The sequence below is a fragment of the Ceratotherium simum genome, chromosome X (assembly GCF_057802395.1).
Source record: "Ceratotherium simum simum isolate JZ-2026a chromosome X, ASM5780239v1, whole genome shotgun sequence".
NCBI classification, from domain to species: Eukaryota; Metazoa; Chordata; class Mammalia; order Perissodactyla; family Rhinocerotidae; genus Ceratotherium; species Ceratotherium simum.
Genome location: NC_141940.1, coordinates 61451001 through 61465989, shown reverse-complemented (window position 1 = coordinate 61465989; position 14989 = coordinate 61451001). Strand labels below are relative to the sequence as shown.

General features: G+C 37.7%; 1 protein-coding gene across 1 annotated transcript in view; it reads left to right on the top strand.

Annotated features, from left to right (window-relative positions):
• Nucleotides 1-9724: 9724 nt before the first annotated feature.
• LOC101400542 (uncharacterized) overlaps nucleotides 9725-14989 on the top strand; it is a 460477-nt gene continuing 455212 nt past the window's right edge. Inside the window, exon 1 of the mRNA XM_087426455.1 lies at nucleotides 9725-9791. Coding sequence (XP_087282581.1) covers nucleotides 9734-9791 — 58 coding nt within the window. The 5' untranslated portion in view covers nucleotides 9725-9733. The remainder of the gene's footprint in view (nucleotides 9792-14989) is intronic.

The window sequence follows — 14989 nt, the reverse complement described above, 5'->3', positions numbered from 1 at the left end:
GGGTATTTTTGGTTGGAAGTTTTTTCCTTTTAGCACTTTAAATATATCATGCAACTCCCTTCCGGCCTGCCAAGTTTCTGCTGAAAAATCAGCTGATAGTCTTAAGGGGGTTCCCTTGTATGTGACTTGTTATTTTTCTTTTGCTGCCTTTGAGATTTTCTCCTTATCAACTTTTGCCACTTTAATTATAATATGTCTCAGTATGGATCTCTTTGGGTTCATCTTGTTTGGTACTCTGTGTGCTTTCTGGACCTGGATGTCTGTGTCCTTCACCAGGTTGGGCAAGTTTTCAGCCATTATTGCTTCAAATAAGTTTTCTGCCCCTTTGTCTCCTCTCCTTCTACGACACCTATAATGCGAATGTTAGTATGCTTGATGTTGTCCTATAGGTCCCTTAACTCTCCTTATTTTTTAAAATTCTTTTTCTTTTTGCTGCTCTGATTGGGTGATTCCCACTATTTTGTCTTCTAGATTGCTGATCTGTTTTTCTGTATCACCTAATCTTCTGTTGATTTTCTCTCTTGTGTATTTTCATTTTAGTTATTGTATTCTCTAGCTCTTATTGGTTCTTTCTTATATTTTCTAACTTTTTGTTGAAGTTCTCACCATGTTCCTCCATTCTTCCCCTGAGTTTGATGAACATCTTTATGACTATTACTTTGAACTCTTTATCTGGTAAATTACTTATCTTTGTTTCATTAGGATTATTTTTCTGGGATTTTATCTTGTTCTTTCGTTTGGAACATATTCTTCCATCTCACCATTTTGTTTGACTTTTTGTGTTTTTTTCTATGAATTAGGTGAAATAGCTACCTCTCCCAGTCTTGAAGGAGTGGCCTTGTGTAGGAACATCCTCTGTGTAGACTGTGCATGCCAGGTGGCTTTGGCAGGCTGAGTGGAGCTGGAGTGGATGTGGGCCAGAGAATTCCTGAGGCATGCTGCATCCAGGCCATATCGGTGTAATGACTGGAGCTACAGTGGTCACGGGATGTGGGGTCCCAGGGCATGCTGTGGCTGCCTTGGCAGGATGGCTGGATCTGGAGTGAGCATGAGCTGAGGGGGTTCCAGAGGGTGCAGTGCTGGGGCCGCCTTAGTGGGACAGCTGGAGTGGGCACAGATCAGGGGTGTCCTGGGGTGTGCTACACTGAGGATGCCTTGGCAGGACAGCTGGAGCTGGAGTGGGCTAGAGAGGTCCTGGAGCATGCTAGACTGGGGCCACCTTGGCAGGATGGCTGGAGTGGGTGTACCCTGGGGATTCCCAGGGTGCACTGCATTGGGGCTGCCTTGGTGGGATGGCTGGAGAAGGTGTGGGCTGGGAGGATCTCAGGGCATGCTGGGGTGGCCTTAGCAGACTGGATAGAGCATCTGGACTGTGTTCCTGCCCAAGCTATCAAGTTGGAGGGGAAATGCAAAAAATGGCACTCGCCAACACCTCCCACCTCAGAGAGAGTTCCAGCAGTTCCCTGCCTGCTTGGCAGATGCTCTAGGGTTAGTAAATGGATTCCTTCCTGTATAGTATAAGTGCCCTATAAAGCACTGTTTTTTTCACTGTTCCTCAGGGCCCCTTAGTGATATTCTTTCTTGCTCTAGGTCACTAGAGCATTGAGGGTGGAGTTTCTGTTGATATTGTGTCTCCATGCCTTTCCTACCCATCTCTATATGGTCCTTCTATCATTTGTTGTGCAGAAACTGTTCAATCAGCCCTTGATTCTTCTTCCAAGGGAAATGTTCTATATCTAGGTGTGGATTCGGTGTGTCTCTGGGACGAGGTGAGTTTAGAGTCTTCCTACACTGCATTCTGGACCCTCTAACTTTTATAATTTTTAACATTAAAAACTTAAACACTCTAAAGTCACCCTCACTCAGTAGTTTAGGGAATAAAATCTTGGTTTGTGCTTTTGGAGGGAAATTCCAAGTTTTCTTAACTGCTATTACTATTTTTTTTCTTCTGAGTTATTCCTCTTAATTTTCAGACCTTGCATTTGCAAACCACTGAGAGTAGTGTTAATGCAAGAAAAAAATGTCTTCCTCCCCTGTGCCCATAACATTTCCTATGCTTCTTGAAGCACTTTCTGCCTATTATTTTATTTGTGTGTGTAAGTGTGTGTTTTATCTTTTCCCTATGAAACTGTAAATAGTTTGAAGACAAGGGTAATATTTTATTCATCTTTGTATCTCTGACAACACTCAACATAATACCTTGCAAAGAGTAGCTGCTTAGCTTATTTTTTTATTGACAAAATCATGACTTTAACATTCTCCTTCTCAATTTTTCCTATAAACTTGCCCTTATGACCAGCAGCTTTCAAGTTGCCACACTAAACTTTTGTTTAGTGATATTGGTGAAATCTTATAACAGTAATTGTAAAAAAAAAAAGTAATTTCAAATAAGCAGGCCATGAATTATAGGCATCTTACCTCAATGCTTTTAATTTTCTGATCAAATATAAGATTAAAGACCTTTTCCTTACTGGTATCCTAGCTTCATTTGTTCTTTGGTTTATTATTTATTTATTAACGTTATTAGAAAGGTAAAATGTTTTCTGTTATCTGAAAAGAAAAACAAAGATGATTATGCCGATTTGACTTACTGGACCCCTTTTACACAGTTAATTTAGAGGGAAAAAGCTGGAGCAGGATAGCACTATTGAAACTGAGAATATCAGGGTAGGGAGGTTTCAGGTAGCTGTTATTTTAGCTTTTTCGAGATATTATCATGCATAAACAGGTTACTCTGGAAAGATAATACTTACAGCACTGTCTATTGAATTTTGGGTGCAGTTTGAGACTCAAAAGGGACTATAGAGGAGTACTCTGCTATTGAGACTGCCAGTGTTTAGAAAAATTATTATTCTTTCATTTTGATTTGTTTTTGTTTGTCTGTTTTGTTTTGTTTCTGAGTCATGTAGATGGAGAGTTCTGTGACCCTGAGTCACATTTCTAGACCAGTCCAGATCCCAGGCCTTTCAAAAAACCTCATGTTGTCCTCAGAGTCACTGAAGATTAACACAAAAACTTCATTTGGTGTGGGTTTAATAACAGGTGTTTTTTAAATTTTTTTCATTGAGCTGTAATTGACATATAACAATATATTAGTATTGATTTGTTTTTAAGTAAAGATGTTTTTAGATCTTAGTACAAAATAGAAAGTGTGATTTAAATTTAATGGGTGGAGCATCTTGAATCCATTGAAAGAACATAGGCCGAGAGTTTGGAGACCTGACTTCTAGGCTTGATTGTACCACTAAACCCCATTGTGACCTTAGACAAGCGACTTGGCCTTTACGATTTGTAAATATTTCTTTACAATTGGTTTTGTTTATTTCTCAGGTTTCTTTATTTCTTTATTTCTCAAATTGACAATACATATATATATGTCTGAAAGGTGTATTGTAATGAAAAATAAAAATCAATAATAGAAATATTTGGGGAGGATTAAAGTACAAAATAAATGTGAGATGTATTTAATCATTATTCTACTAATTTTTATCCCACTATCAAACTATTATTATTATTCTAGTGGCTACACTGTCAGCAGCACCAACATATTGTTACTCTCTCTTTTTTTTTTTAAAAACAGGTCTTTATTTTATTTTTTTTTAATTTTTTGTTTATTGCAGTAACATTGGTTTATAACATTATATAAATTTCAGGTGTACATCATTATACTTCTATTTCTGCATAGATTACATCATGTTCACCACCCAACTACTAATTACAACCCATCACCACACACATATGCCGAATTATCCCTTTCGCCCTCCTCCCTCCCCACTTCCCCTCTGGTAACCACCAATCCAATCTCTGTCTCTATGTGTTTGTTTGTTGTTGTTATTATCTACTACTTAATGAGTGAGATCATCCAGTATTTGTCCTTCTCCCTCTGACTTATTTCACTTTGCATAATACTCTCAATGTTCATCTATGTTGTCACAAATGGCTGGATTTCATAGTTTCTTATGGCTGAGTAGTATTCCATTGTGTATATATACCACATCTTTAACCACTCGTCCCTTGATGGGCACTTAGGTTGCTTCCAAGTCTTGGATATTGTGAATAATGCTGCAATGAACACAGGGGTGCATGTATCTTTATGCATTGGTGTTTTCAAGTTCTTTGGATAAATACCCAGCAGTGGAATAGCTGGATCATATGGTAGTTTTATCCTTAATTTTTTGAGGAATCTCCATACCGCCTTCCATAGTGGCTGCACCAGTTTGCACTCCCACCAGCAGTGTATGAGAGTTTCCTTCTCTCCACACCCTCTCCAACACTTGTTGTTTCCTGTCTTCTTAATTATAGCCATTCTGACAGGCGGGAGGTGATATCTCATTGTAGTTTTGATTTGCATTTCCCTGATAGTTAATGATGTTGAGCATCTTTTCATGTGCCTGTTGGCCATCTGTATATCTTCTTTGGAGAAATGTCTGTTCAGGTCTTTTACCCATTTTTTAATTGGGTTGTTAGTTTTTTGGTTGTTGAGATGCACGAGGTCTTTATATAATTTGGAGATTAACCCCTTATCAGATGTATGCTTTGCAAATATCTTCTCCCAATTGTTAGGTTGTCTTTTCGTTTTGTTGATGGTTTCCTTTGCCGTGCAGAAGCTTTTTAGTTTGATGTAGTCCCATTTGTTTATGTTTTCTATTGTTTCTCTTGCGCGGTCAGACGTGGTGCTTGAAAATATGTTGCCAAACCAATGTCGAAGAGCTTACTGCCTATGTTTTCTTCTAGAAGTTTCACAGTTTCAGGTCTTACATTCAGGTCTTTAATCCTTTTGAGTTAATTTTTGTGTATGGTGTAAGGTAAGGGTCTATTTTCATGTTTTTGCATGTGGCTGTCCAGTTTTCCCACCACCATGTGTTGAAGAGACTTTCTTTTCTCCATTGTATTTTCTTGGCTCCTTTGTTGAAGGTTAGCTCTCCATAGATGTGTGGGTTTATTTCTGGGCTTTCAATTCTATTCCATTGATCTGTGTGTCTGTTTTTGTGCCGGTACCATGCTGTTTTGGATACTATAGCTTTGTAGTATATTTTGAAATCAGGGAGTGTGATACCTCCAGCTTTGTTCTTTTTTCTCAGGATTCCTTTAGCTATTCGGGGTCTTTTGTTGTTCCATATAAATTTTAGGATTCTTTGTTCTATTTCTGTGAAAAATGTTGTTGGAACTTTGATAGGGATTGCATTGAATCTATAGATTGCTTTAGGAAGTATGGACATCTTAACTATGTTAATTCTTCCAATGCAAGAGCACGGAATATCTTTCCATTTCTTTGTGTCTTCTTCAATTTGTTTCAGCAATGTTTTATAGTTTTTGGTGTATAGATCTTTCACCTCTTTGGTTAAGTTTATTCCTAGGTATTTTATTCTTTTTGTTGCAGTTGTAAATGGGATTGTAATCTTAATTTGTCTTTATTCTACTTCGTTGTTATTGTATAGAAATGCAACTGAGTTTGTATGTTGCTTTTGTATCTTGCAACTTTACCGTATTTGTTTATTACTTCTAAAAGCTTTTTGGTGGAGTCTTTAGGGTTTTCTGTACATAAAATCATGTCATCTGCAAATAGTGAGAGTTTCACTTCTTCCTTTCCAGTTTGGATCCCTTTTATTTCTTTTTCTTGCCTGATTGCTCTGGGTAGGACTTCCAATACTATGTTAAATAGGAGTGGGCAGAGTGGGCATCCTTGTCTGTTTCCTGTTACTAGAGGGATAGCTTTCAGTTTTTCGCCATTGAGGATGATATTAGCTGTGGGTTTGTCATATATGGCCTTTCTAATGTTTAGGCACCTTCCTTCTATACCCATTTGATTCAGAGTTTTTATCATAAATGGAAACTGTATCTTGTCAAATGCTTTCTCTGAATCTATTGAGATGATCATGTGATTTTTATTCTTCATTTTATTAATGTGGTGTATCACGTTGATTGATTTGCGAATGTTGAACCATCCCTGCATACCTGGAATAAATCCCACCTGTTCATGGTGTATAATGTTTTAATGTATTGTTGTATGCTATTTGCTCTTATTTTGTTGAGGATTTTTTCATCGATGTTCATCAGTGATATTGGCCTGTAATTTTCTTTTTTTGCGTTGTCTTTGTCTGGTTTTGGTATCAGGGTAATGTCGGCTTCATAGAATGAATTAGGGAGCTCACCCCCTTCCTCAATTTTTTGGAAGAGTTTGAGAAGGATAGGTATTAAGTCTTCTTTGAATGTTTGGTAGAATTCACCAAGGAAGCCATCTGGTCCTGGAATTTTATTTTTGGGGAGGTTTTTGATTACTGTTTCAATCTCCTTACTGGTGATTGGTTTATTCAAATTCTCTTTTTATTCTTGATCCAGTTTTGGAAGTTTGCATGATTCTGAGAATTTATCCATTTATTCCAGATTGTCGAATTTGTTGGCATATAGCTTTTCATAGTATTCTCTTATAATCTCTTGTATTTCTGAGGTGTCTGTTGTAATTTCTCCTCTTTCATTTCTGATTTTACTTATTTGTGCCTTCTCTCTTTTTTTCTTGGTGAGTCTAGCTAAAGGTTTGTCAATTTTGTTTATCTTTTCAAAGAACCATCTCCTGGTTTTATTAATTTTTCTATTTTTTTTTAGTATCTATTTCATTTATTCCTGTTCTGATTTTTATTATTTCCATTCTTCTACTGATTTAGGGCTTTATTTGTTCTTCTTTTTCCAATTCCTTTAGGTGCATTGTTAGATTGTTTATTTGAGATTTTTCTTGTTGTTGAGATAGGCCTGTATTGCTATAAACTTCCCTCTTAGAACCGCTTTTGCTGTATCCCATAAATTCTGGCATGTCGTCTTTTCATTTTCATTTGTCTCCAGGTATTTTTTGATTTCTCCTTTGATTTCTTCGTTGACCCAGTCATTGCTCAGTAGCATTTTGTTTAATCTCCACCTATTTGTGGCTCTTCTGATATTCTTCTTATAGTTGATTTCTGCTTTCATACCGTTGTGGTCAGAAAAGATGCTTGGTATTATTTCAATCTTCTTGAATTTATGTAGACTTGTCTTGTGGCCTAATACATGATCAATCCTGGAGAATATTCCATGTGCATTAGAAAAGAACGTGTATTCTTCGGTTTTTGGATGGAATGCTCTGTATATATCTATTAGGTCCATTTGTTCAAGTGTGGCATTTAAGGACAATGTTTCCTTATTGATCTTCTGTTTGGATGATCTATCCGTTGGTGTAATTGGAGTGTTCAAGTCCCCTACTATTATTGCGTTACTGTCTATTTCTCTTTTTATGTCTGTTAATAATTGCTTTATATATTTACATGCTCCTAATTTGGGTGCGTAGATATTTACAAGTGTTATATCCTCTTGTTGAAATTTACCCTTGATCATTATGTAATGCCCTTCTTTGTCTCGTTTTACAGTTTTTGTTTTTAAATCTATTTTTTCTGATGTGAGTATTGCTACCCCAGCTTTCTTTTCTTTGCCATTTGCATGGAGTATCTTTTTCCATCCCTTCACTTTCAGTTTGTGAGTGTCTTTAAGTCTGAAGTGTGTCTCTTGTATGCAGCATATACATGAGTCTTGTTTTTTATCCAATCAGCAACTCTATACCTTTTAATTGGAGCATTTAGTCCATTGAGGTTTAAAGTAGCTGTTGATAAGTATGTACTTACTGCCATTTTTTAACTTTGTTTTTTCTCAGTGTTTTAGTAGTCCTCTATGCAGAATTGATGGTCTATTTCGTTTGACCTCTGTCTGAAAGCTCTACCCTTTAACTCCCCTCCTTTCTCCTTTTATGTTTTTGATATCATATCTAACCTATTTTTTGTGCATTTGTATCCATTACCATATTATCATGGAAATAGATAATTTTTCCTATGTGTGGTCTGCTCTTTTCCCCTTAAATCAGTCCCTTTAACATTTCTTATAGCACTGGTTTCTTGGTGACAAACTCCTTTAATTTTTTCTTGTCTGGGAAACTTTTGATCTCTCCTTCCATTTTGAATGATAACCTTGGTGGGTAGAGTATTCTTGGCTGTAAGTTTTTTCCTTTTAGCACTTTAAATATATCGTGCCACTGTCTTCTAACCTGTAAGGTTTCTGCTGAGAAGTCAGCTGATAGCCTTGTGGGGTTTCCGTTGTATGTAACTTGTCTTTCTCTTGCGGCTTTTAGGATTCTCTCTTTATCTTTAATTCTGTACATTTTAATTATGATGTGTCTTGGTGTGGGCCTCTTTGGGTTTATCTTGTTTGGGGCTCTCTGTGCTTTCTGTACCTGAATGTCTATTCCCTTCCTTAGGTTAGGGAAGTTTTCATCTATTATTTCATCATATAGATTCTTTGCCCCTTTGTCTCGCTCTTCTCCTTCTGGGACACCTATAACATGGATGTTAGTGCGCTTGATGTTGTCCAAGACGTCCCTTAGACTGTCCTCACTCTTTTTAATTCTTTTTTCTTTTACCTGTTCAGCTTGGGTAATTTCTTGTAGTCTTTCATCCAGCTCGCAGATCCGTTCTTCTGTATCCTCTACTCTGCTTTTGAGTCCCTCTAGTGAATTTTTCATTTCCAGTATCGTATTCTTCATTTCTGATTGGTTCTTTTTTATGTCTTCCAGTTCTTTGTTGACATTGTCACTGAGTTCATCTATTCTTCTCCCCAGATCAGTGAGCATCCTTAACACTCTTTGTTTGAACTCTGTCTTGGGTAGATTGCTCATTTATATTTCACTTAGCTCCTTTTCTGGGGTTTTGTCCTGTTCCCTCACTTGGAATGTATTCCTTTTCTTTCTCATTTTACCTCCCTCCCTGTGCTTGTGTCTGTGTATTAGGTAGGTAAGCTACGTCTCCTGCTCTTGGATAGGTGACCTTATATAAATGATGCCTTGGAGGCCTGCAGTGTGCTTTCCTCAGTTCTCAATGTTCTAGGAGTGACCCCTATGTGGGCTACGTGTGTCCTTCTGTTGTGGCATGATTGTTTTCCTTGTAGCCACCCAGGGAGGCTGAGTTATACTCCTGGCAAGCTGTTGTAATTCTCAGCTGCTTGTAGTTGTTGTGGGCCCTTCAGTCCCTTTATTGGGTGTGGGGAGCCCCAGCTCAGTTTGCTGCAAGTTCTAATACCACATTTGTGTTGCAGTATTTCTTGTAAGTGAGTAGGCCCCCTGCCTGGCAGGTTGTTAGGCTCAGGGGCTTACAATTTCTATAAGCCTCCAGCCTTTAGGTCTCTTGTCAGCTCTCTGAGGATTGCAGCTGGGTGGGGCTGGCCTCAGGCATGGGACCACCCAATTGTTTCAGGCTTTGGAAGGTCGGGCAAGCCCCCATGTGTGTCTTTGTGAAGCACAAGTCTTCTGCAGCTGACAAGCCCTGCCGCCCACAGGTCCACACACACGGTCAACACAATCCTGCCCCCTGTGTGCGCCCCGACTTCCTGAAGTGGACCCAGTCTCTCCACGCTGGAGCCCCACACACTCCACCACTGCCTGACACTCTCCACCTGCTCCTTGTGCACGCCCTTCCCCACTGAAGTGGGCTCAGTTGCCAGGCTTCAGAGAATCCAGTCACCAATCTATGCAGGCCCAAAGGTTGCCTGAGGGCTTGTTGTTAGGTGGGACCTGTACCTAGGCTGGGCTGCCTGCCCTGGCTGGGCTGGATTAAGTCAGTGCTCTAGTGGGCGGGGCAGACCCTGGGCTAGCAGGCCCCAGGGAGAACTCCAATGGTGTCTGTGTTAGCACTCCCACACCAGGCCACAACAATGGCCGCTGCCAATGTCCCAGTCCGTGGAGATGTCTCACCTCTCACCGCAATGCACTGAGAGCCTATCAGGTGAGTCTCTTTTCACCAAAGCACTGTGCACCTTTCTTTCTGGTGATTTTAGGTTGCTTTCTGAAACGGGTGAGTTTGTGCGTGGGCCCTTTAAGAGCCGGTTTTAATTTCTTTGTGAACCAGGTTTTCTGGGGGTACTCCCTCATGTTTTAGTAGCAGGCAAAGTCAGATATGCCACACATCTCGATTGTGCTGGGTCCACGAAATGCCTACAGCAGAGGCACTCCCGGCTCAGGGCCCCAGTCCTCCAGGGAGGGCTGGGCACCTTTGGGCTGCTCCCGGGTGGCCGTGAAGCTATTGGCTTGTAAAGGTGGCGTTTTTCCTCTTCAGAAGGGAATTTCTGCGTCTTCCACCTCAATTAGGATTGTCCTTTGTTGCAGGAGTTCCTCTTATCCAGTTTTCAGTTCTGTCTCAGGGGTAATTTTTCCACGAGTAGTTGTAAATTGGCTGTGTCCGCGGGAGGAGGTGAGTTCAGAGTCTGCTTATGCCCCCATCCTGACTTCTCTCCCCCATATTGTTACTCTTTATGGACTTACTTATATCTTACAGGTTTAGAAGATTGTTATCTTTGTCTATATATGGATTTTAATAACATAAAACCAGGTATACCTTAGCTTAGAAAGCATTAATTCGGGGATAATTTTCTTTCAGAAAATATTTGTTGATCTGGAAATGATGAATTAAATTGGAGAGCTTGCAAAATTAGAAAATTAGCAAAGTTCACAGTAATGGGCACTTAGGGACATCTTCATTGCTGACATACATTCACATTGTCAAAATCATTGGCTTTGCACGCTGTATTTGATAGGCAAATCATTCTGCTATAGTGACTATGACAATATTGAATTTATCATTCTGGAAGAGACTTGTGAATGAACAGGGCTTAAAATTAAAAATAAGTTAAGGGGCTGGCCCAATGGCGCAAGCAGTTAAACGCGCACACTCCGCTGCGGTGGCCTGGGGTTCACTGGTTCACATCCCCGGCACACACCAACGCACCGCTTGTCAAGCCATGCTGTGGCAGGGTCCCATATAAAGTGGAGGAAGATGGGCATGTGTTAGCCCAGGGCCAGTCTTCCTCAGCAAAAAGAGGGGGATTCGCAGATGTTAGCTCAGGGCTGATCTTCCTCACAAAAAAAAGTAAAAAAACATAAAAATAAGTTAAGAATGGTAGGTAGAAAAACATCAAGAAAGAGGCCAAGTAATCATTATAGTCTATTTTCTGAAATAATAAAAATACATACATAGGTTTTGGAAGAAGTTAGGTTTAAATCACCAGTTATGAAATTTGATGCATTAACAGGAGAGAAAAATTGTATTTGTAGGTAGGACCCTTTCAAGTGCCTCTTAAGTTACATTTCACAGATGACTGGCTGTGGTGTCTTTATCTCACATCTAAGGTTAGCATAGTGTAGCAGGATAGCTATAGACACTTCTGAAAAAAAAAAAAAAAAGGATGCCACTCTTCCTGGTCTCTATCCTTATTCAAGCTCTGGGGCTGGAGATTTGGTCCTGATAGTTAATACCAGATTGGGATGACTACAGCTGCTACTTACAGACAGGTTGTACCAGATTTACTAAAGTAAGTTATTTACTTTCAGATTGCATGTTGGGCACTTGGGGAACTGCCTTAGCTCTCAGAGTTCCAGATGCTATTACTGGGTATACCGATGCACTTATTTTAACAGTCTGTGTTATAGATGTCAGTGACCTATGGCATTGCATAGAAGATGAATGGCCTGTGTATAAGAAGACTGAGAATATCTTAATATCAGGTATATAAATTGAATAGTGAACCCCTAATAAAAGGAATCATACTTATTGTAGAACCCAATTTTTCCTGAGTCATTAAAGAAACTAGAGTTTTGAGTTTTTTTTTTTTTAACACACTTTATATTTAGGGGAGTTTTAGCTTTACAGAAAAATAGAGGAGCAAGTACAGAGAGTTCCCATATATCTCCTGCCCCTACACATGCACAGTCTCCCTCACTATCAACATTCCAAACCAGAGTGATGCATTTCTTACAATTGATCAACCTACATTGACACATCATTAACACCCAAAGTCCATAGTCGACATTAGGGTTAACTCTTGGTGTTGTGCATACTTTGAGTTTTGACAAATGTATATGACATGTACCTAACGTTGTAGTATCATATAAAATACTTTCACTGCCCTAAAAATCCTCTGTGCTCTGTTTATTCATCCCTCATTCTGCCCTAACTGCTGGCAACTACTAATCTTTTTACTGTCTCCATAGATTTGCTTTTTCCAAAATGTCATTTAGCTGGAATCATGCAGTATGTAGCCTTTTCAGACTGGCTTTTTTCACTTAGCTATATGCTTTTAAGGTTGTTCCGTATGTTTTCATGGTTTGATAGCTCATTTCTTTTTACTGCTGAATAATATTCCATTGCCTGGTTGTCCCACAGTTTATTTATCCATTTACCTACTGAAGGACATCTTGGTTGCTTCCAAGTTTTAGCAATTGTGAATAAAGCTGCTGTAAACATCTGTACAGGATTTGTGTGCACATAAGTTTTCAACTCCTTTGGGTAAATATCAGGGAGTGTGATTGCTGGATCATATGGTAAGATATGTTTAATTTTGTAAGAAAATGCCAAACTGTCTTCCAAAGTAGCTGTACCATTTTGCATTCCAACCAGCAATGATGAGAGCTCTTGTTGCTCTATATCCTCGCAGCATTTGTTGTCGTCAGTGGTTTGGATTTGGACCATTCTAATAAGTGTGTAGTGTCATCTCATTGTTTTTTTAATGTACAATTCCCAAATGTTTTTGAAAAGGCTATCCTTTCTCCATTGTATTGCTTTTTCTCTTTTTACCAGTTAACTATATTTATATGTGTCTATTTCTGGGCTCTCTATTCTGTTCTGTTGATCTATTTTTTGATTTTTCACCAATACTGTTCTATCTTGATTACTGTAGTTTTATGGTAAGTCTTGAAGTCAGGTAGCATCAGTCTTCCAACTTTGTTCTTTTCCTTTGATATTGTATTGGCTATTCTGGGTCTTTTACCGCTCCATATAAACTTTAGAAGCAGTTTGTCAATATCCACAAAATAACTTTCTGGGATTTTGATTGAGATTGCATCAAATCTATATATCAACTTGGGAAGAACTGATATCTTGACAATGTTGAAACTTACTATTCCTAAACATGGAATATCTCTCCATTTATTTAGTCCTTCCTTGATTTCATTCATCAGTTTTATAATTTTCCTCATACAGATCATGTACATATTTTGTTAGACTCATACCTATTTCATTTTTTGAAGTGCTAAATTAAATGGCACTGTGTTTTAATTTCAAATTCCACTTGTTCATTGTTGGTATATAGGAAAGTGATTGACTTTTGTATATTAACCTTGTGTCTTTCAACATTTTTATAATCGTTTATTAGTTCCAGGAGTTTTCTTATACAGATTTTATTAGATTTATGCCTATTTCATTTTTGAAGTCCTTAATGTAAATGGTATTTTGTCTTTAATTTCAAATTCCACTTGTTCATTTCTACTGTATAGGAAAGTGATTGACTTTTGTATATTAACTTTGTATCCTACAAACTTGTTAAAATCACTCATTACCAGGATTTTTTTTCAATTATTTTTAGTTTTCTATATAGACCAGCATGTCATCTGCTAGCAAAGACAGTTTTATTTCTTCCTTTCCAAGCTATATACTTTTTCTTTTCTTTTTTTTTTTTTCTCTTGTTGAATTGTCTAGGACTTCCAGTATGATGTTGAAAAGGAGTAGTAAGAAGGGACATCCTTGCCACTTTCCTGATCTTAGGGGGACAGCTTCGAGTTTCTCACCATTAAATATGGTGTTAGCTGTAGATTTGTTTGTAGATGTTTTTTATCAAGTTGAGGAAGTTCCTCTCTGTTCATAGTTTGCTGAGAGTGTTATCATGAATAGGTACTGGATTTTGTCTCATGCTTTTTCTGCATCTTTTGATATGACCGTATAATTTATTTTCTTTTGCTTGTTGATGTGGTGGATAACATTCATTAATTTTCGAATGTTATACCAGCCTTGCATATCTAAGATGAATCCCATTGGTCATGATGTATAATTATTCTTTATACATTTTTAACATCAGTTTGTTAATATTTTATTAAAGATTTTTGCATCTATGTTCATGAGAGATACTGTTATGTAGTTTTCTTTCCTTGTGATGTTTTGTCTGGCTATGGTATTAAGTAATGCTGGCCTCGTAGAATGAGTTAGGAAGTGTGCCCTCTATTTTGCATTCTGGAAAAGATTGTAGAGAATTGGTATAATTTTTCCCTCAAATATTTGGCAGAATTCAACAGTTAACCCATCTGGGCCTGGTGCTTTCTGTTTTGGAAGGTTATTAATCATTGATTAATTTTCTTTAATATATATATAGACCTCTTCAGATTATTTATTTCTTCCTGTGTGAGTTTTGGCACATTGTGTTTTTCAAAGATTTGGTCTGTTTCATCTATGTTATAAAATTTGTGAGCATAAAATTATTCATAGTATTGCTTTATTATTCTTTTAATGGTAGTGGGATCTGTAGTGATGTCCCCTCTTTGATTTCTGATATTAGTAATTTGGATCCTCTCTCTTTTTCTTTTAGTAAGCTTATTTAGAGGCTTACCAATTTTATTGATCTTTTCGAAGAACCAAGTTTTGGTTTTGTTGATTTTCTCTATTGATTTCTTGTTTTCAGTTTCATAATTTCTGCTCTAATTTTTAATTCTTCTCTTTTGCTTACCTTGGATTTAATATTTACTCTTCTTTTTCTAGTTTCCTAAGGTGGAAACTTAGATTATTGATTTTAGATCTTTATTTTTTTAATATATGCATTCAATGCTTTAAATTTTCCTCTAAGCACTGCTTTTACTGCATCTCACAAATTTTGAGAAGTTGTATTTTCACCTTCATTTAATTTAAGATATTTTTTAAATTTCTCTAGAGATTTCTTTTTTGACCCATGTGTTATTTAGATGTATGCTGTTTAATCTTTGAATATTTTTGAACTTTTCAGGTATCTTTCTGTTATTGATTCTTAATTTAATTTCATTGTTGCCTGAGAGCAGACATTATATTACTTTTATTCTTTTAAATTTGCTAAGGTGGGTTTAATGATCCCGAATATGGTCTATATTGGTGAATATTCCATGAAAGTTTCAAAAGAATGCATATTCTGC